At 43.2% G+C, this 22,362-nt stretch overlaps 2 protein-coding genes across 2 annotated transcripts in view; both read right to left on the bottom strand.

The window, feature by feature from the left end:
• Positions 1-4,432: 4,432 nt before the first annotated feature.
• On the bottom strand, positions 4,433-13,877 carry NOC4L (nucleolar complex associated 4 homolog; the record flags this gene model as incomplete). The annotated part of the gene is made up of 15 exons (XM_082007499.1): positions 13,091-13,877; positions 12,772-12,895; positions 12,547-12,653; positions 12,161-12,268; positions 11,469-11,618; positions 10,712-10,811; positions 10,377-10,411; positions 10,223-10,273; positions 9,560-9,671; positions 8,889-8,949; positions 8,240-8,350; positions 6,765-6,928; positions 5,913-5,995; positions 4,863-4,976; positions 4,433-4,549 (listed from the first exon to the last, which is right to left on the bottom strand). Exons 1-15 carry the CDS (start codon positions 13,184-13,186, stop codon positions 4,433-4,435), a joined length of 1,533 nt encoding a protein of 510 aa, XP_081863625.1. The 5' UTR covers positions 13,187-13,877.
• Positions 13,878-15,554: 1,677 nt separating this feature from the next.
• The window catches only part of EP400 (E1A binding protein p400), a gene marked incomplete at both ends in the record, with an annotated part of 47,215 nt that continues 40,407 nt past the window's right edge, over positions 15,555-22,362 (bottom strand). Inside the window, 8 exons of the mRNA XM_082007894.1 lie at positions 15,555-15,827; positions 17,674-17,751; positions 18,487-18,654; positions 19,312-19,442; positions 20,164-20,359; positions 20,666-20,872; positions 21,252-21,415; positions 21,920-22,124. Coding sequence (XP_081864020.1) covers positions 15,555-15,827; positions 17,674-17,751; positions 18,487-18,654; positions 19,312-19,442; positions 20,164-20,359; positions 20,666-20,872; positions 21,252-21,415; positions 21,920-22,124 — 1,422 coding nt within the window. The remainder of the gene's footprint in view (positions 15,828-17,673; positions 17,752-18,486; positions 18,655-19,311; positions 19,443-20,163; positions 20,360-20,665; positions 20,873-21,251; positions 21,416-21,919; positions 22,125-22,362) is intronic.

The raw sequence follows: 22,362 nt of genomic DNA, 5'->3' as shown, positions 1-22,362 counted from the left end.
CAAAGTGGCACAGAGAGCTCACGCTTGCTGCCGAGCACATGACGTTCCCAACGAGCTCAAGTTTTGCTCCGCTGATGTGCACGCAGGATGGCGGCTTAGAAAATTATGGGAGACCGACACAGTTCTCTCTGAAGCTGGCCGTACACTAACCCAGCTGCAGGTGCCTTTCACCAGCCCTGAAGAGAAGTTTCCCCTCTGTTTTCCTCTGTTTTCACTCTATCCACACACTCCACTTTCCTCTTTCTAGTGATGCAAGCACAGCCCAGGGACAGGGCTAAGAAACTGCAGAAAGACAATTCTCTTTATTGACAGACCTAAAATTTCCTTCATAAACTACACTAAGATAAACTCTTGGCTTATTAATAGCAGTAAATCTCCAAGTCCAATAGACTTCAGTTAATGCATATTGATTATGATAGTGCTGGAGAAGGCTGGTGTCAGTTGAACCGAGATCCTGTAGCCCTCTCTGCCTGAGCAGGGCTGTAAATTACCCAAAAGCTCATTTGTTTTTCAAAACTAGGTAGTAGAAAACACAGGGGTTATGGCTGCACGGCAGCTTTTGCTATCTCAGGGCTGGGAAACCACTTTAATGCTAATAGCAGCTGGTCAGGGGGGTGAAGCATTTTTTACTGGTTTTCTTAAGCGCTTGGGAGCCTGTGGATCTGTCCCCTTTGACAGGATTTAGCAACTCAGTCAGTGCCCAGCTCCTGCACGCTGTGAGGAGCTTACACGCAATCCGGAGGAGCAGGGGTGGACTCCCAGGTGGTTACCACGACAGGCAGGGGAAGCCAGTTAGGCAGCTCCCAATACCCCCTCGAGATACCCGAACGTATGGTGTGAACGTGAGTTATTTTACACGCACAAGCCGAATTTCTTGGAGAACCACTGCCAGCCTGCAACCAAGTGTTCTGATGTCCCACTGTGCTGGAAGAGGACAGGCACCGACCGCCCCAGAGCACAAGCCCGCCCCAGGCCTCCAGCTGGCATGTGCACTTTTCCATCTACTTACAGATGTAAATCTACACTTCCCTCTGTCCCCCAATGAATACCTTAAAAGTAAGAATCTAAGATGATTAACACAGACACCATGGTCACCCGGACCTTTGACTCACAAGTCAGGGTGGGATGGCTTACTTTCAGGCTGGGATGGCTCTGAATGAATAAAAGCTCAGGACAATAAACCAAGGGCAGTCCATTGCAACACACAGAGACCTTATCGCTGTCCTCTGGTGGGGAATGAGGCAGTGACGGGGGGGGAGGCTGGGGGACTGTGTCAATGTTTTCATAAAACTATCTTTTATGCTCACTGAAATGACCCGACAACAACAGGCCCCAGAACAGTCCTCTCCCCCTCCCCACATCTGATAAAAATCAAATAATAACAGAAGTGACTTACGCACTCTCTGCCTGGTACTTCAATCCGGCCTTCCAGTTAATACACACTATGATTAAAGCATCTATAATCTGCAGTCTGGGGAGACCTGTAGAGCAGTGGCAGCAGCGGGTGTGCAGCCTGATAAGGGTTGTTCACTTAGCGCAGATGAAACTTTTAATATTTATAACTGCTGATTTTTTTCCCTGATGGCTCCTATTGAGAGGAGGGGGGTGAAAGTTTAAAGATAAAAGCTTGATGAAAGACCAGGTGGTATGTTTTTCCAAGGACAGGCAGGGGCTTTAAAGCTATCACCACCTAAGAGCTGGTTTAAGAATGCTGCTTAGGCAAGTGCAGCATCAGAGACGGGGGATGAAGTCTCTGGAAGACCTTCAAGGCTTGTCTAAAGCGCACCCAGGCTTTAAGCTGTAAGCTCCCCTGAGCTGTCTGCGGTGTGTCTTGTCTGCATCAAGCACGGTGGGGCTGTGCCTGGTACTGCTAGGCGTCACCACAAAATAATTAAGTCACACCAGGTCAGCTGCACATACTTTAAGTAAAGTGCTAACAGTATTTCCAGCTCAGCACTGAAATACGCTGGGAGACCTGAAAACACACTGCGTCAGCCTAACCCTCCGTCTCAACGTCAGTAGGAGCTGCAACAGTCAGCACTCAGGGCACTGGGAATGCACTTGGAAAAATAAATCGCATCTTGCTCCAAAGAAGCCACCATTAATTGCAATACAGTACTTCAGATCCACGGCTGGCGAAACACTGGAGATGCTGGTGAAGCCTTTGCAGTCGTCCTCCTGGGAAAAAGCAAAACCCCCATTTCCAGTAGCATCCCTTTTCCAAGCGTATTGATATTTTAGTCTGTGGTCATGTGGTCCCGGAGATACAAGGCTCTGCCCACAAGGCAGCAGTAGGCCGTGCCAGAAGGCAGAAGCTGCGACTTTCCAGAACTGCCCCCCGATGCAAGCTGCCCCGTGGGTGGGCTGCCCTTGCTTGGTGCCGGGAGACCCCAGGACGACAGAGCGGCACACAGCTTACGCAGCCCTTGCTGACAGAAAGACTCTGCTTACGCTCTGTCCAGACAGAAAAACCCAACCAAACTCCCTCATTTTCAACACCATGAGACCTGGACTCGCCCCATGCCCAAATGGTTTAATACTTGTGCATTATAAAAAGAATCCTAACACTCCTGGAGCGTCAATACTATGAAAGATATGAATGACACTGCCCTTCAGTAATTTCAGACAGAAAAAAATGGGCCAACTGGAATAAACCAGAAAGATGCAGAGAAAGGTATTCAATATATATATTCATTCATTTCATCTGGCAGGTGATACACTTAAATAGTTCTTTCAAAGGCAGCTATGTGGTTCTCATTAGCATCAGAGCACTTCAAAATGTTCACCAAACACATACATTCAACATACATAAGACATAGGGAAATACATTTTAGAGCTGAAATACAAGGCTTGGGTGAACCTGAACTGAGGTCTCTCAAGTTACCATCAGCCATTCTGCCTTCCTACCACAGATACCACAAGTCAAAGAAAAAAGAAAGGCAGGCTGGCCAGGGAGGAGACAGGACTGCTTTTTCACCAGAGAACAACAGAACAACAAAGAGTGAGACTACTTTTTTTTTTTTTTTTTTTTTTTTTTTTTAGGAAAAAAGATTGAATCCTGAAAAACACCCCACCTGAATTCAAAAGCATCAGAGAAAAAAACCAAGAGGTAGAGCTCTATACTCTGAGGATATGCCCATTGTTTGGAAAGCATGAAGAAAACTGGATGAAGAAAACATTACACTTCGTGTCTCCAAGACAGCTGCAGGTTTTCCTTGACTTAAACAAACTTGTCTGCCAGAAATTAGATTTCTTGGCCTCCACTTTCTTGACTGTGTTTTTCTCCTCCACAAAATACAATTTCAAAATACGCAAGCAGAGTTAAAGTCTAATGAGAAAATAAGTTGTTGAAAATTACTACAGGAAAAAAAAGTCCTGAGTGAGCTTATATCTGTTCTTCGTAAGAAGTTGATCTCAAACTTAAAACCTTGGTGGAAAAAAACCCAACAAACTACCAGAAGGAATTTCTGCATGACTTCTGGAACTGTATGAGAAAAAACAAGTTAACAAAACCATCTAGTATCAGTGGACTAGTTAAAACTTGATTAGCACTTGGATACACTGGCTAGAGCTCCTAAAATGCTTGCAGGCTGCAAGCAAAGCTACATTAAGCTGCTTATCATTAAGCTGCAAAACCCAAGGATTAGACATACCTCCCACTACACATCGGTCAGCCTCCCTAGCTACAGCAGTCACCAGGATTATGCTCAGTTCCGACACTCGTGAGCATTTTGAGTTAAGCAACCTTAAAGCATGAGGTGTATGTACATGAAGGAACATCAGCAACACCTCAGAGATGGAATTACTGAGCATCACCTACGAGTTGTTTTTGATAAACCTGAGCTTTCAATGCCATGAACATGAGAGTTAAGACAAGTTCATAGAAGCTAAACATCCCCCTGAAGACATGAGTTCAAAAGTGTATATAAAAAATATAATTAGAATATCATCAGGTGTTTACAGCTATGTATTGAAGTCACTTGCTACAACCAGGTTATCAGCTCTAACTGATGTTACTCTGTGAAAGTAACACGTGAAAAATAAGAGCAGTAGTCAGAGACTGCATTTCCCCTCAGTCCCATAGAATGGCAAGATGGATTGTCAATGCAGTCACTGATCACAGCCAGCACCAGTGGCTTTGGAGAAAAGGGCTAGAATCCAGGCAACGAGTAAGTCCTGAAAAATTTGCTCTCATGGAAAATCTCTCCCAAACATCAGGCAGCAACATGCAAGTGTGAGAAACAAGGAGCAACAAAGAAAAGTTCATTTGGGTAGTGGCAAAGGTCACTGAAGAAGGCTGCACCCTTGTCAAGCAGTCCAGCTCTTATCACATGGAGATACTCTAAAGGCAGAGTTGCCGAGCACAACACGTGAGCTTTGTGCATGTCCCTAAGATCAGTCAGTTGTGCAGATGAGTTTACAAGAGATCACGTCAATCTAAAGTGAAGTGCTCTGCAAAAATATCATTTTTCTTCCCGAACAAACCTCGTACTTGCTCAAACTCCAGGGGCACATCAACAGCCTTTTTCTTTACTTCTTTATCAAAAAGCTACGAAGAAAAAAATAGAAGATATTGGCAAAACTCAGTACAAGCTCTTCACTCTGGCCAATACCAGCGCTCACTCTAACCCCTTAAAAGATCCAGCAATAAACCTTTTAAATAAAAGCCATCCCTGTCACCACTGCTGCCTCATGCTCCATTATTTAACAGACATCTTCCTGTTTTCCCTGGCTCTGGGTAACCAAAAGTCAGTCTAGCTCCCACCCCAGCAGCAAAGCTGATGAGCAGGACACAGCTATTGCATCCAGGAACCAGTCTCCTTTCCTCTGGTTCCAATCATCCAAAGGCACAGCAATGCTACCTCATAAGCTGAGAGCTCCAGGAGCCCTGATATGTCATCCTCTATTTCAGACAGCGTCTGGTTCAGGATAGCAGCTGCCTTGGCCACATCTGGGTGATAATGGTTTTGTAGAGACTGCAAAAGCAAGACAAATAAGAGATGGTCTAGTAAGTACAGGGTAACACACATCCATCTGGATTCCCCCACAAGTATCTGTCCCTTTGTTGGTCAGATCTTCAGTGAACATCAAATTCTGGCAGAGGCAAGTTTGCTGCACTGTGCTGCTACAGAGCTTCAAGAAATCCTGATTTCAGCCATCTTTCAAACATGTCAAAGGCCTTTCTCACTTGGTTCACATCCAGCTCAAGACAGACAGACTCCTCCACAAGCCATGCCTACAATGCATAACCCAATTCTGCTACCTCTCGTGGCTCTGATGCTGCATCCGAGCTTCTGCTCTCCGTGCTTCCTGCTTCTGCACAACATTCTTGTTTCTGCTTCAGCCCCTTACACAAAACCCTTGTAGCATTTAAATGGAAAGTGATAATCCCGGCATTAATGTTTGAGAACCATCAGGAGTATTTTAACCAATTTCAACCTTCATACACCATCCTACAAATGATCCAGGTGAAAGGTGAACATTACAATCTTCTCTAGCTTTTTAAAACCCATTTCTACAGGATGACCTAGCTGTACCCAATTAATTTCCATCACCGTTCAGCAAGTTCCTCGCTCCCCTCCAAAGCAAATAAAAAGCCTCATACATTTGCTGCTATTTAGTCTGTTTCAGCTGTTATCTGCACACTTTTCAGCTGCACAGTCAGATGTGTGCTCACAAGTCACCTACTAATTAGCATGTACAATTTCTCCAGTCTGTGGAATCCTCCGCCTCTAATGCTAGGATGGAAAAGGATGCAGAATAAACAATCAGCCAGAAACTCATCTCGTTTGCAAGATGTAGGCCAGCAGGTTCTTGTACATGGGACTGCCCACTGCCAACATGTGTCAACGAAGCAGCAAGGGGGGAAGAAGCCCATACCAGAAACAGATGTGCCTTTTTAGCTGACATACCTGGATCTCCCAGAGAGAGCTCTCCAAAGCCCTGCTTTCAGATGGCTCCTCCTCCTCCATAATATATGGATCTTCTGACATATCTAAGGAAATAGAGATACAGAGCTAATAGCTTCTGCGTGATGTACATAACCCCAAAAGGGAACATGGAAACCCAGAGTTGCTCCTTCCCAAGACGGGTCTTGGAATGGTCCGGAAACAAGCTCACACATCCCGGCACGACCCAAGAGTCACTGTTTGCAGCTCTACAGAATCATATTACTTTGAAAGAGCATGGGAATTGGAATAGTCTGATGCAAAGGGCACAAAGAGTTGGAATAGTATGATGCAAAAGGCATCTTGGGCAACTTTGAACAGTCACTACTGATGTTCAACACTGACACGTTAAATCACAGAGAGATGAAGTAAAAACTCAGGACTGAGGCCCCAGTGGGGCCACCTACACAAAACCACTGCAGACTGAAATCAAAGAGGTCTCTGATTTCTGCATTCATTTTCTTCTCATTTATTGAGGTGAACAAGACAAGTTCCATGTCTGGTACAGGTCTCCCCCAGCCCTTTAGCATTTACAAGCAGCCTGGATCTGCGTGCCAGGCTCAAAGCAGCTTTCTCCCAGTGAATCACAGAGGCAGAGGAGGCAACTGTGAGGCCTAAGGTCAGAAAGGAGCAACGCAGATGGGTCTTCCCAGGCAGAGAACTTGCAGGAGCAGCCTTTCTACAAACTCAAGGGGCAGAGGGATCCTTCTAAACCTCAGAACTGGGGCTGGGATCTCCCCTCCTCCTCCGCAGGAATGCTGCTCTCTATGATCTCTAAAGGTGTAACACAACTCCCGTGCCCACCTCTCCTCTTACCTTCTGGCCTGTTAGGTCTGTGTACTAGCACTTTGCAGGCGGGGTGCCTCCGAAAGAGATTACAGATGAAGGGAATGACCATGAGCAGAGCCTCGGGAGGAGCAGTGAGGGCCAGCCGGGAGAGGCGCTTTATAAATGCTGCCACCAGATACGCCGGCAAGTGACTGTTGGAATGGAGACAGAAGAAACCAGCATGTAAAATTCCTAGCAAATGAGCCAGCACTCTCACCAATCCGAACAGCATGTCAAGATAAAGATCAGTGGGGCTCTTCAGATTTTTTGGGCTATGGAGTGAGGAGAAGCTATAAGAATCCTGGTTTCAAGCAGTAATATAGGGTCTTGTGCGCTCTTTGGAACAAATCTGGGGGCATTTCCATTCAATGCATGAATAATCTCAAATCACTCTGTGATTCAATCCAGGTGCATGGCACCACTCCAGGCACTTGCTGTCGCCAAGCACAGCTCTTGTACGTGGTCATTCACATGGCAGTCTTTATTCGGTCATTTTATAAACTTCTGAGTGCTTGGCCAGGCAACCTTAATTATATTCTCCTAATGTCGTTTTGTGGGTTTAACTAATACAAGGGCCATGGTGTTAAATTTACATAATACTTCCAGGACTAAACTAAGCAGTACAGCTGTTAATGGGAACATAAAGCTCCTGTAATGTAAATGTGCAGAACAGTTCCTTTTTTTTATGGTAAGAATGCAAATTTCTAACAGCAATCAGCTCATCCAGACACCTTCTTCAGGTCAGAAGAGCTGGGATGAAAGATGACAATTTTCATCCACTCAGTCTTCAGCTAGGGTTTGCTACACCTGCGAGGCTCAGCAAAGCCACCCCACAAGACACCATCTGTCAGTTCTTGTTACTCTCTCCAAAGCACACTATGAATACAAGAGGTTTGATATTAAGTGCTTAGTGCTGAAGTGTAAAGCGTGACTCTTGTTTATAACATGATGGCAACTATGTGACCAGCTGCTTATCTAGTTTCCTCCCTGTGTACAGTGAATTGACAGCATCAGGACAGGCTATCAAATACTTTATATTTCAATGTTCTATGTCTGCAAAAGGTCATCAATTTATCAACAGCTTTATGATCTATAAAAAGCCTGTAAATGTTCCTTTTCCATATCCATAAAGACCAACAAGAAAAATCATCACTTTCAGCCAAAGTGGAATACAGATCAAAATACATTCATAATCACTTGCAGATCAAACTCAGATCACTATCTGCATTTTTACTTTCTGAAACTAGATGGTTGTGTGGCAAATCTCCAAAAATAGCACACAAAAAATTACACACTACAACAACACTCTCAGGTTCAGTTTTCTCGGTAAAAACAAATCTGCTCCAGTAGGAACACTGAATACATTATATCTAGACATGTGGGGGACTGTTCAAGAACAGTCTCTGGCCAACAGAAAAGCAGGAGGAAAACACATGAACATACGTAATAACGATGCTACTTACGATGAAGACAAAAACAGATCAACCAAATGGAAAAAGCGGGCTCGGTACTTCACATGATATATAGAAGGGTCTAAAAGACTGTACAGCTTTTTGTAGAAGTCAGGATACTCCCTGCCAAAAAAAGGAAAAAGACAACATCCATTAGTGATGTACAACAGGACTACACTGCATCTAAGTGTTTCTGTGCTTTCATTATACGCTACCCCAGACCACTGCTGTGCTCTGTTTAGGTTTCTTAGGCTTCTCTCCACAGCCACCACTTGAAAACAAGCTGTAAGGCGAATTTATGGCTCTTGCAGTGCTCAGCCATTTTCAGAATGTGAAATGGATTGACTGCAAATGGTACAGGATCCAACGAAAGGCACACCAAAGACTACGGCTTTACTATGTAATCAGATCAATGGAAATCGATTTTCAAGTGCTCAGCAACCACACTCTAGAGAACAGGATATTTAGGCTCAGCTGAAAAAAAGGTCACACTATCAAAAGAGCTCAGCATCCAAACAGCTGAGCCTCTTGTGCAGAGTTTAAAATTCTCCTATGAGAAAGCCAAAGACTGAGGATGCGTAGAATCCACTTCAGCTCCTTTCTCTAAAGATATAAATGCAAAAGCTCATGTTCCTTTAAAAAAGACGCTCTTTTCACTTACAGATTATGCTGATGAATCAGAATAAATAATCCATTTAAGGCTAGAAGACTGATTGCTCCACCTGTTAAGAAAGCAGGCAGGTAAGAAAATAAGTATCAGCTTCAACTTCTTTCTATTACAAAACCTTCCCACAAGGAACTCAAAACTCAGAGTATCTGAAATTAGAGCCAGCACAATGGCTGTAAGGTAACACAACTTCATCTAAAATCATCCAGAGGCTCATAAATTATTCACAAAGATTAAGGGGTAGTTTAGAAGAACAGGCTTGGAAGGACCGAGAGACACAAACATGCTGCTCTAATCCCCCAAGAAAGCTGCACTGGGGAGGCAAAGGTCTCCTCAGAAAGGACATTTCTGCAGGAATCTGTGCATCCTGTGCCCGGATGCAGGGCAGGTATCAGCATTGCTGGCTGAACTCCAGTATTCAACTCTTCCTAAAGCCTTAAATATGATCTTCCTTACATACAAGGAGCAACAACACCGACAAACACAAGTGAAAACATCTCACTTTCAGGGACAAGAAAGCTCACACTAGTTCCTTAGCTTGATCCCAGCCAAAAGTACATCTACTTCATCACCCAGGTCGTGGTGTTGGATCCAGCAGCCCTTCCAAGTCCATATGCACCATGCTGCAGAGCCTCACAAAGGATAGAAAGCCTGTTTTCACTCACCTATGCCGTAGGCCACTGTCAAGAAGTCTATCATGAGAGTGGGCTCATTCATGTAAGGCAGGATGGAGTCATGCAGAATGACAAGAACTTTTTTGTAAAGGCCAGTGGGTAGCTGTGAAGGATAAAGCAATACAGTGAAACAATCATTGCAGGGAGAACTCAAGAAAGCAACAGCAACCCATGGCTCAAAAAGGCAACACACAAGCAAAAGGGAATATGCCAGGACAATATACCATAACAGCTAGCAGCAACAGTTCCCAACTGGGAGAGTTTACAAATGACACCTGACAATTAAGTTCATAAGTAGAAGCAAGGACTCAGAACTAAAAGCGTCATCACAGCTAAGAGGGCAAAGTCATCAGCAAAAGAGCTTCAGAACCTTCAACCTGTGAACAGAGGTTGTTACACTGCAGATCATTCCTTACAAGCAGACTTGTTTAAGTTGGGAAAAAAAGGCAGAAAGTAAGGAGAGGCAGCAGACCATGTGTGATGTCATGTTTCTTGGCAGGAGAACAATCCAGCAGAAATGGTGACTGGGCTGTTCTCATCTGACACTGAAAGCATAGCGGGGTCCTACCAGAAGCTCCATGCAAGGACAGCCACAGTCTCTAACGATCAGCAACTGGAAAGCAATGTAGATCAGCGGCAGAAGTTAACGCTCACCTTGTGCTTCAAAAAACTGAGCCACATTTTTTCAAATGCCTGCTTGTGTGCCTTAAAACAGAATTGCAAGCAACAGGTTAAACACACTGGTGTAGATAAAGCTGTATTTTAAGTAGATAAAATTTCAACTCTGAAGCACCAAATGAACAGTTACCTGCAGCTTTGACACTTTCAATTCCTCCCGGTTATCTAAGAAGAAAGGGAAAACAGATGTTGAACTTGAAATGGATGTATAAAAAAATACGATTAGCCTTTTTTACTTAGTCCTTTGATACTCTAAAAATTTGGGCTGAAGTCCTTGTCTTGACACACGGCCATAACAGACCCCACTGTAGACTGAGGAATGTGGATTTTGTAATAGTGTTTAAAACCACTGTGATCACGGAACCAGACATTTTTCATCAATAAACAATAATAGTCTTTACACAATAAAAATCTTGAATCTGATTTTCCTTTTCATATACAGTTCATCATGTGGAGCTTACTAACCTTGCTTCACCATAAATTTGACCATGTCACTCTCTTTGTTCGGCATGTTAATGGGCGAAATAAGGGAAAATATGTTCTGCTGGTAAAATGGCAGCGGCCTCTGAGAAAAAAGCATATAATCAAATATGAAGCAAGTTCCACAATAGATGGTACAATGCTGGACTTGAATATTGCCCTATTTCCCAAGCACTGAATATATTTAGGAAAGAAAAAGGAAAGAAAAAATGCTGATGGCTGAACTACATACTGGTATATTTCTACTGCTGCCTTGTCTTGGACTATCACCTGTTTGCCTAATGTAAAACTTATCTCTGAACTAATTCTGGTTTAACAAAACTGGTACATCCAATCAAAGAAAACAGACTCTTCTTCTTCACCAGCGAGAGAACAGAATTAAAAGCTCTGTGTGTGCCACCCCAGCTCCAGAGATTTGGGTAAAACAGAAGCTAGAGCCTAGACGAGGTTTTGCAAGAACAACAGTATGTGTGTCTTGAACTACTTCCAATTTCAGACTGAAGACAGTCTTAGCATAATTGGCCTACATTGTAGCAAGGAAAAAATAAAAAAAAAATTTAGAATCAATACCTTCAAGTGAGCACAGTTGTTTCTTTTGCTTCCAAAGTCTTCCCATATACCACTATTCCCATCCCGCTTCACACACAAGATACACGTTTCAGAGCAGTTTATCCAACAGTTTGGATAAGGTTTATCCAACCTCAATGAGGTTTATCCAACCTCAACAGTGACAATTTGTTACCTCTTTTGTCTTCTGCATGACTTGTCCAATACTCTCAGTGACCGCCTTTATGACAAAGTACCGAATGTCATCATACTCCATATATTCTTGAAAGCGAGAGATCAGGAGTGAAGCGTCCTCATTTAAGGGAAGTAAGCCATCTACAACTACCTAACACAAGGTTTGTAAAGGAAAGCAACAAGTCAGTCTCTTAAGCACAGGAGCAGACAGCGAGCTGTGATGGCTGAGGGCACCCCCTTGTCTTTCTGAAAGGCAGCCAGCATGGCTTTATGCTGCTTGCCCCAGAGCAATGGTCACAAACCATTTTGACAAGGCCTCCAAGATGGGCCCCTTTTATGAAAGGCAATGACATTAGAAATGACATGGTGGATGAACCAGGGACAGTACCTTCCCTCTCACCTCCCAGTCCTTGCAAGTGAGGCCAGGGACTCCAAAAATCCACCCCAGAACTGGTACCTCATAAACATGCAGGAATCCAGCTCAAATGAAGGGGGAAGCAAGGCAGCTGCTCCCATACCTGTAGTTGTCACCTCACCAGGAACAGAAGCTCTAGGTCTTGGTGCTCTCTCTGGCACACCACTCTCCCTTTGCACTGAAAACCTTCTAGCTTGAAGTTTTTAGTCCAGAAGAAGGTGAACATATGTGTGCCACTAGGTAACTTACAAGAGGAACTTTTCAGTTCTGCAGCTTACCTTAAGAAGTTCACATGGAAACGTCAAACTCCCCTTCCACTCTACTTTGATCAACGGATATTGTGCCTCCAACTCAACAAACTTCATGAGGGTGCAGAGTGACAATTCCTTTAAAAAAACAAACAAACACCACCACAAAAACACCCACCTCAACAAGGACGCCAGGTGTCAGACCCAAAGGAGGCAACTTCTAAAGGAGGAAGAATGTTCACCGAGAAAGCTGCGTGCCTGCTAGTGGCAGGCTGGTGAGCAGAGGTGAGCACTACCAGTCTTACAGCACTGCCTGCCCTCCCACACTTAAATATTAATTACTAAGCAGTAATTGCTTCTGCATCGCCAGGGACCCCCACGTGGACGCATGTCTCAGCAGCAGGCTCAGGACCTACCTTGACCTGGAAGGCATCGTGTCCCATCAGCTCCGCCAAGCAACCCACGCAGTCGTTGTAGCGGTGCCTCATCCATATCTTGTATTTGTCCCCAGCGCTGCAGTTATCTGAAGGGTGAAACACAGACAAGTCTTGAGTGTTCGGCCCGGCCGGGGTGACGGCCCAGGCTCCGGGCGCTGCCTCTCCCGGGACACCGCCGCGGGAGCTCCCCAGCTCTCGACTCACCGGCGAGAGAGGCCTCCTCCGCGGGCAGCCGGCCCACGAACAGCTCCCTCCGCTCCAGCAGCGTCCCGAAGAGCCGGCTGCAGGTCCTGGCGGCGCAGAGGACGTCCTCCTGCTCCTCCGGGCCCTGGGGAAGAGCGCGTCTCTGAGGAGAGGGAGGCAGGGCGGCCCAGCGCGGCCCCGCTCCCCGCGCCCGCTGCGAGCCGCGGCCCTCAGCCCCCAGCGCCGCCCGGCCCCGGCCCCGGCCCCGGGCCTCGGCCCGCCCCGGCCCCCGGCCCGCCCCGGCCCCGGCCCCGGCCCCCGGCCCCGCCCCGGCCCGCACCGCCAGCAGCTCCAGGATCTCGAAGACGCGGTTGGCATTGCCGCGGCTGCCCAGCACGGCTTCCAGGCAGGAGGCGAGCGCAGCGGCCCGCGCCATGCTGCCGGCGGAAGGAGGACGAGGAGGAGCCGGCGGCCGCCCCGCCCGCAGGCGGGGCCGGGGCGCGGGGGCGCAGCCCGCTCCCGCCGGCCGCTGCGGCGGCAACCCCCCCACCCCCGCGCGTTAGAGAAGCCAGGGCAAAGCGGCGTTATAAAAATGTACACTTTATTACACCTTCAGGTAGGATACATCACTATTCCTTATAACCCTACTGGATCAAATACAAACGCTTATGTTCATCGGCTATTTACAGGTTGACTTCCTAACACACTCCTGGGAGAAAGACACATCAAAAGGAAAAAAAGAAGGAAAAAAAAAAAAGATGATTTTTATCTTCATTGACTGACCTAAACAAGAAACAATTGCCTCTTTAGACACCAAATCAGACCAGCACAATGACGGAGTCAACAGCTTTCCCACTGTTGGAAGTGTTCCCATACACACGACTTTCATGCACATAAGAGCTAAACATTTAAAAGTAAAACTGGGGCTAACTAAGCAATATTTTGGATGTGCAACACTATACTGTACACTGTATCAGTTATCTGTTACCAATTGCATTTGCATTGCATTTTAAACTATTCCGCTACCAACACTACCAGCATCGTGGCTAGTAACGAGGTTTAGGTAATGGCACAAACCAGGGGTTCAGCAGGGCCAGGGGAATACTACTGCATGCACAAACAGCTTAAAAAACCCCAACAATGCCCCTGTGTTTGCAGACCTGAGGGTCTGAGGAGGATGCAGGAGAAAAGAGGTACAAAATTAAAAAAGAAAAAATATTCAGGAACGCTGCCTGACCCAGCGTTTACATTCGTGATCTTAAAGTGAATGGGCTGTACCTATTCTACTTAAAACAGAGGAGCTGACCTGGTATTCTTGTTTAAGCCATTTGGACTGCTAGGTGTGTACAATAGGTGTGTACATACAGAGGTAAGAACAAAAGATGCGCTTTCCTTGCCTTTAAGTAGGCTCCCTTCCTAAAAAAGTAACAAGATCACAGGATGGAAAAATAATTTTAAAACCATCTCAGAAAAGGAATGTTGTAATTCTGTCTAAATTTTACATGTCGTGCAGTTTTATGGCCAAAGTAAAATAACTCCATTCAAGCCACCAAGAGCTTTCTGATTCCTCACTCAGTGCTGTTTGCAAACAGAGTCTGTTTTCCATTTTATGCAAGTAAAGAAACCCCCCACAGTTCTATGCAGCTTTTTGCTTGTTTTTTTTTTATAAGGCAAACTGATTTGGAGGAAGAGGCCACGCTCTATTCACATCCAAAATACCCACCTGAAGATACATTCATCATTAGCTTTAGTAAAAGAATAGTACAAAAGTTAGATCTTATTCTTTACACAGTTGAAGAATTAGTCTTAGATTTAATTTCACTACTCTCCCCTTCCCCAGCCCGCACCCCCCCCCCCCGAGCTGAAAGCTGAGTAGAAAGTACTGAACATTTAAACATGTTGCAAGAGCAGAATGAAACTGAGAGATTAAATTTTATCAGTTGGAGAGTTTCCCTGACGGAAGTCCCGTGAGGAACAGCTATGGATCATTTGTTTAGCTGTATCCACCAAACAATTCTTTTACAAAAAAATGGGCTACACTAATACACATTTACTATCAACACAGTACTTACTCAGTTCATGCCTAAAATATCCATTATCTTAAAGTGAAATATGAGAATGAGCGCACAGGTTGGGTGATTCAGTAAACTGTACACAAAACTACTAACAAACATTTTAAAAGACTTACAAAAATGGAGAATGACACTTTTTTACCTTTTAAATTACATATACTTACAGGTTTTCACATTTATTGGCTAAACTTTGCAGGGAGCGCTTCAAATGTAAGTTAGATCTTCCAGAGGTATTTACCTCAAGCGAGAACAACATGCAGCTTTCATATAGATGGAAAATACTTTGCTATATTAGCCACACTTGGTTCTTTGAATGGCTTCACCATGGATATTGAGCACACATCCAAACTATAGCAAAGAACTGCGTATTCCCATCGGTAGTTTATGGTGTGCTAATACAGATGAATTTTACTGACATTTATGGCATATTACCATTTTACTTTTGTGAAGCTGGGCAGAATTTAAATGTAAGTAATGTCTGCACCATCTGGTTTGAATGAGCACAGAGAACACTGGTAGAATGCATCTTATACAGATTTTGAGTGCTGAACAGTTGCTAATATGCTGAAGTTATGTGAGTTTCCATGTTTAAATGTTCACCAGCAAAAACCCTTCTGCTAAAAAAAAAAATAGAGGTGGTTTGTCTTCATTTAGACATTTGGAGTAGCTTCCCACTTGGCTTTGCAAACAAGAAATGCTGTGTTTCCCTGTTATTGCATTTTAATCATTAGTTCAACTTGGTTTAGTAGGTGCCTTTAATCTGACAGTAGGCGTCCTCATTTGTACTTTTGCTTGTTGATTCTGGGCTTCAGATGTTGCTGGTGTCTGGGCTGGGTTCTGTACACCTGGAGCCTGAATCTGGGGAGATGCTGTTGTCACGACTTGCTGTTGTATCAGTTTCTGCTGGACAACCTGAGCAGTAGCAGTTGTTGCAGGAATCACTTGAACCTGCTGTTGACCTGCTGTTGTCTGAGAAAGTGTAACAGTTTGGGGTTGAGCTTGTACCTAGACATTAGGATGACAAGGCAATTACAAGAGAATAGTTTGGCATTAAACTGAGCATTCATTACATTTCCGCTCTACAGACGGCATCTTACTTATACAGGTGTTTGCTCCCTTGACTGACAAGCATCTTGGGCAAAGTAGAAAGGCTGGGAGGGATTCTGGGAACATAGGCTCTGTGGTTTCAGTGAGAAACAACGTTCTGTCACAATTCTAGAGCCTTATAAATCAGAACTAGGAGCCAAGATGCCTGTAACTCAGATCTCTGCAGCACAAATCAAAGGACATTTCCCCAGATCCTTTAAAGAAGATAGACGGAAGGTACAGAAACCCCACTGGATAAACAGGAAAATTCCTGTACCACAGAAGCAGAAGTGAAAGAACAGGGAAAAGAGCAGAGGGATAGATGGAGGATCAAAGAGGTTAAAACACTGACTCTGCACCCATATTATGACAATACAGCCACTGAGACTTCCTACCAGTCTCTGACATTACACTTTGAGATTAGTCAGTCTGAAGGTCTCTATTGCCAATTTAAGGTAGAATAGTTTGAACTCCATCCAGAAATCTAATTTCATAGCTCTACCCAGAGCAAGGGAGAAAAAATTCCACACCTCCTTGTTCAGAGGACAAGGTAATGAAAACCAAGCGGCTTTAGTTGCCTTTGTCAGATGCAGAAGCCACATGAAGCCACAAGGGCTTCTCTAGGGGAAAGTTAACTCTTGACCAATTCAAGAGGAATCCACTGGGAAGCACTAAAAATGCAGGTAAAAAGAATGCCACATATACATCAAGATCACAGTTTTAAAATACATAAAATGTCCCAATCCTACTGCCATTGACATCACTGGTGTGTGTGGGAGGGGAGCTGTTTATTTGTCTTTTTACCATGGACTTCAACAGTCCCAGAGTTATGCCAACATCAATGACTTCTGACAATCTCGCTGTTAACGTCCCTTGAAAAATTATCTAGGAGCTTTTACTGACTACAGAGGACAACTCAACTTGTGTTGACTGATGAGGTTTCTACTCACTGCTGTCTACCTTGCCCTTGAAGCATGCACATCTGAGGTGGTTATGAGTCAGCTTACACCACTTTATCATCGTTTTAAGATAAACAGTCACAGATTTTATTCTGCCTTAAAACACGACACTATAAACTGTGGCAGATTAAGAGCCAATTGGATCACATGTTTGTGCACCAAAGGCAATAACTTCACCCACCATCCAAAGTTAAATCATTCCTGCCAATCAACTGCATAAGTTAAGGCCTGTTGCTAATGGTCTGAATGACTTTGTTCTGAACAGTGCTAAATAAACTGCCTAGTAGTTAGCGGAGGGGAAACCAAACTGTCTGACCTTCTCTCGCCCCAGTCCTGTCTGTTATACCACATTTAGAACAGATACCACACCATTCTGACTTTTACAAAGCACTTGTCACAGCTTTATGAACTGGAACAAAACAACCTGTAACCCTCGATTTGTCCCAATTTTTGTAGAACAAACTCAGATGGCACTTATTAGTTCAATTGTTTACTATCTTGACTATATATCACAAGAAACCAATTCTTAAAAATTCTTTCAGCTCTAGAAAATAATTTTAAAATCTTTTTTCAGCTTATCTACAGTGATGAACAAACATTGCTCCATGTACCAAAGTTTTAGACTAGAGAATATACAGCATCTGACTCGGTATTCACATGATTTATTTTTATAGAAGGGTACTTGCTGTATCCTTCAAAAATACTGCCTATGCCACACATAAAGTGCAAAATACACATATTCCAAATAAATGAGCTTTCAGTAGGATCACGTTTCTAGTGCTATATTTGACAAGCGCAAAACCTACCTGTTGGGAAACTGAAACCATCTGTTGAATGTTGGCAACAGCAGCCTGTTGCTGGACCACTTGTGGAAGTTTTGCAACCTATAGTGACAAGAAAAAAAACAAACATTTGGTCAAAATAAAAAATTGCGAATAGCAGCGAAACACCACACCTATCAAAACTGTTACCAAGTGAAAACCCTTCCAAAGTCCTGTTCACAGTAAGTTGCAGCCTGGCACTCTCAGCGATACTGAACTTTTGTAAAACTTTAGATCAGAAAGAACTTAGCTAGGAGAGGAAGAGGAAAAGGAAGTGTCATATTTTCAATTTTATCTGCAACATACTCGTTTTCTCCTAACTATATATAAAATTGAAGGAAGCACAGAAGTTCTAATAGGCTACATTATCTTAAATACACTTTTGAAAGATAAAGGCTTCCAATTCCTAATATCTTTCTTTTTCTTTGATTAGACTGATCCAGTTATGCAGAACAGAAGGTAACTGAACCTAACTGTCACCTACTCTGGGCTGCCAGAGATTAGGCTGGGAGGCAGCACCAGAAAACAGGAAGAACTCTGTCTCAATTTTCCTTAGCAAACACAGTATGAAATGCCTTGCTTAATAAAAAGGAGTGATTCAATTTATTTATTTTAAAGAGGAAAGGAGAATTTACAGCTCAGATAGTTCCTCTGACCTGCTATAAGGCCACATATTCAGGGCCAATGAATTTTACAAATGTGTGACTAGAATATGAGTGGGTGCTAAAATGCTACATCACCTGTCATCTTTTCAATACTGCAGTCACAGTAGAGTTTAAAGGTGTAAACATGTGTTACCTGTACCTGTATCTGGGCCTGCACTTGCTGGGTTCCACCTGGTTTCTGCGTTTGCGAAATTGGAGTTGTTAAAAACTGTGTTTTAATGGCAGGCTGTGTAGTGTAAGTTACTTTTTGTTGCTGTGAAGTCTGCTGTTGGGTTTGGACCGTAACCTGTTGAGCATTTATCTGCAGGAGAGAAAAAAAGGCATCGATGACCACAAAATATATGTGTTTTTTTAAAGAATAGGTAGGTAGCCAAGAAGATTAATTACATTTAATTATTGAAACAAAATCCTCTCAGGATTAGTAATAGCAAAATGAGCACTAGGTGAAAGCTTTCATGCACTTACACAAATATTCTGAATCACTTAAAGTACTTACTGAAAAGGTTCTCTCTTACACACATGCAAATATACGCAAACTTCATACAATAATGCACTTCCCAAAAAAAGTATTGGTGGCTGATTGACAGCAAAGCCCATGAGAACATGATATTTAAGGAAAAAGTATATTTTGCTCAAATTATATTGTAAATAGTGAAAATCTTTGGGAATTTTCCACATTTGGTTGTATTAGAAGTGACTAAAGAGAATCTTAATCTTTGTTACTTAAAAAAGAAAACCCCATTTGGGGCATAAGAAACCAGACCAAGCAGCCGTGCTGTTGAAAAAATTACTACGCACCTAACAAGGCACATGAGAAACTGTTCTCTCTAGATATACGTAAGATCCGCCCCTAGAAATACCGATTGCCTTTCTCTAGGAGTGTCCTTGCAATTCAGAGCCGAAGCTTTACAAACACAGAAGTATTACATGACTCAGTGGGAGAGGAAACACCAAGTACCTTTTGCTGCACAGTAGCTTGACCCTGTGCAACCTGAGGCTGGATAGCTTTCTGTTGCTGTGCTGCTTGATGATGCTTGAGTTTTAGAAGCTGCTGGACATGCAGTGGCTGTGCAACTACCGTCTGCCCTCCTGAAAATTACAAAAATAATTAGAACTCTAAGAGTCTTAATTTTATTGCTTTGTCCCAGTAATCACAGCTTTGCAAAAACAGACTGTGTTTTTTATGGACTTATACATCTGCATAGCTTTGAGCACTAATAACCCACTGACTTTAATGGGAATAAGACACATGATTTTGACAGTGGAGAAAAAAACATTCTCTTATCTAAGGGCATGAGTAAGCTAACTTTGTATTCTAACAATAATTTTCCTACAGGAAAAATTCTGTCCATACTATAGGAGGCTGTTATGAAATACAAGTCCTCCTATTTCCATTTTGCATTTAAAAAAAAATATGATTTTTTTGAAATTACTTCAAATATTTTAAAATTTTGATCTTTGAATTGGAAAAAAAGAAAATTTTCAAATATTTTGAAATTATGAAATTTTATGAAAAAACTATGTCTTTAAAACTCTTATCCACTCACCTACTCCCATGCACAGATTTAAAAAAAACAAACAAACAAACCACCACACAACCACATCTGGCTAAAGAATCCTACTAACCTGCAGATTAAATGGAATAAGCGTAATTCTCTTATCTCATTTTTGAAAGAAACGGGATACAACCTCTACCACTTCAGTTTTTAAAAAGCCTGAGTATCCCACGGAAAATATTACTTGAAACATCCTACCTTTAAAAAACTGTTGTTTAAAATTTTATTATGCTTTAGCAAGTCTGTTGACATACCTGCTGCTTTCTGTGGCTGCCCAATGGCAACACTAATGCCTGCAACAGTAACAGGGAGTGTAGTGACTCCTGCAGATGACACAACAGCAGCTGGAACAGACACCACCGGTGGCTTTGCCAAAGCAACCTGTGCTGCTTGCGGAGTTTGGGCCTGGATCTGTCCTTGTGCTTGAAGCTGAGAAGCAGGAACACGTGTCTAAGCAGTAAGGAATGAAGATTATTGTACTGGCACAAAAAATATTTGCTGCATATAACAGGTCATTATAAAGTAATAGTTGTAAATGTTTCTAAATATAATTGCTCCTTTACAGTAACACAATTCAGAGATGGTATCAATAGGTAAGTGCAATATAAAGCTATTTATGTTACAGCTGTATCTTTTGTAATGCCTAAGTAATGCAAAGGGCACTTGTGTGCGTGAATGACCAGTACCCGGTTCATTTCAGCCAGCCAAGAGAATAAGGCATTTAAGACTAGTTTTGCAAAGTCAACGACAACTTACAAGACGAGCAACTTGCAGGTTTGTCACAGTAGTGCCTGTGAGAACTGCGCCAGGACGAGGTGCTGTAACAGCAGTGAGTTGCTGAGTTTGCTGTTGCTGTTGCACTTGTACTTGTGCTGTTTGCTGTTGTGCCCCTTGCTGTGTCTGCTGCGCTGCCTGCTGCTGGGGCAGCTGCAGTTTCTGCTTCTGCAACTTGATCAGCTGCTCCTGCAAAAATCAAACACTTCCATCATTCCCAATCTTTTACATCACTACAGGAAAAAATGGAGATCAATCTGGAGCTTTTAAGGAGAAATATTCTATGCCAGACTTCAGCTAAGATCAAAGAGTTAAGAATGCAACTCCTTTACCCAACGGGTTGCCAGTGAGTAAGTAACAGTAACTGCTTTACATCCTGACCTACTGTGATAGCGGTACTATTTGAAATGGCTACCAGACTGACTGCCTTCATGAAATTTTAGTAGGATCAAATTTAAGAAAGAGCTTTCCACTTTAGCCCAAGAAAACAGGATACAGCACAGACCACTAATGATGCTTACAATAACAGTGAGTAACATGCCACATTACTTCAGAAACATTTCCTCACCTGTGACAATTTCCCTACAGTTTTTATTTGGGCTGGAGACTGGGCTTGTGCCTGAGCCTGAATTTGCGGGACCTGCACCTGAGCAGCCTGCTGCTGCTGTTGCCTCAGAAGCTGGAAGTGAGCAGGGGTGATTGTTTTGCCAGACAGCTGGACTGTTGGCGTAGCTGTGAATAAAGAAAAAACAAAATGCTCTGAAGAAAGATTTTCAACATTCAGTTTAATGAATTGATTTCACCTGAAAAGCCAAGCTGTTAAATGCATATTTTTCTGCTCCAGCACAGTTTGTGGATTAACTGCAAACAACAGCACATTAGCATAAAAATGATGTAAAAGCAGAGTAAATAATAAAATATATGATCCCTTCTTCAAAATGTTTTTTAGTTGAGAGTTAATTCTAATGTTTTACTGCTACACTATTAATAATGTTTTTTAATTGTAATGCCTAGGGGCCAAGCAGCTCTTTACTGCAACACTATCCAGAAATACTGAGAAAAATGTAATCTGAGCACCAACAATAAAGCAAGTTAAAAATCATAGCACTGTTTAATTATGCTGCCAACAAATCCAGACCTTCAATATTGTGGGGCTACGGTGGTCAAGCAACCTACAGAAATTCTGGGGCCCTTTAGGTACACTTGGAAAAAAATCCCTTAACAAACCATTATTACCTGGTGTAACTTGAGTCACCAAAGATCTTGTCTGGGTCTGCACAGGTGTCAAGTTTGTAGTTACTACTGCTGATGCAGTCACTGATGTTACCGCACGAACTCCCTGGGTAGATGCTATGGTCACCAGTTCTGTGGAAGCTGCAGGTGCTGCTGCAGTTCGCTGCTGGGTATGTACCACTTGTGCAGTTGCAGTGCCTCCCGAAGTCTGAAAAGGAGCACAGTCATTATTTCTCAGTTTCCAATACCTCATATGAAGCTATGGAACCTTATGGAAATGGACCATTACAATTTTAGAAGCAAACATCAAAAATACAAAAGCATTGCAAAAGCAAAGAAGGTCCAAATCTTTCTGACACATCTGTCTGTTCAGATATGTCTCATAATGAGCATCTGGTTAACTCTTTTTTCAAACAGGCTGATCACCAAACCCTTAATCACATTAC

Source organism: Phaethon aethereus, assembly GCF_964289735.1.
Source record: "Phaethon aethereus genome assembly, chromosome: 17".
NCBI classification, from domain to species: domain Eukaryota; kingdom Metazoa; phylum Chordata; class Aves; order Phaethontiformes; family Phaethontidae; genus Phaethon; species Phaethon aethereus.
Note: the sequence above shows the minus strand (reverse complement) of the source record. Positions and strands in the feature narration are given on the sequence as shown.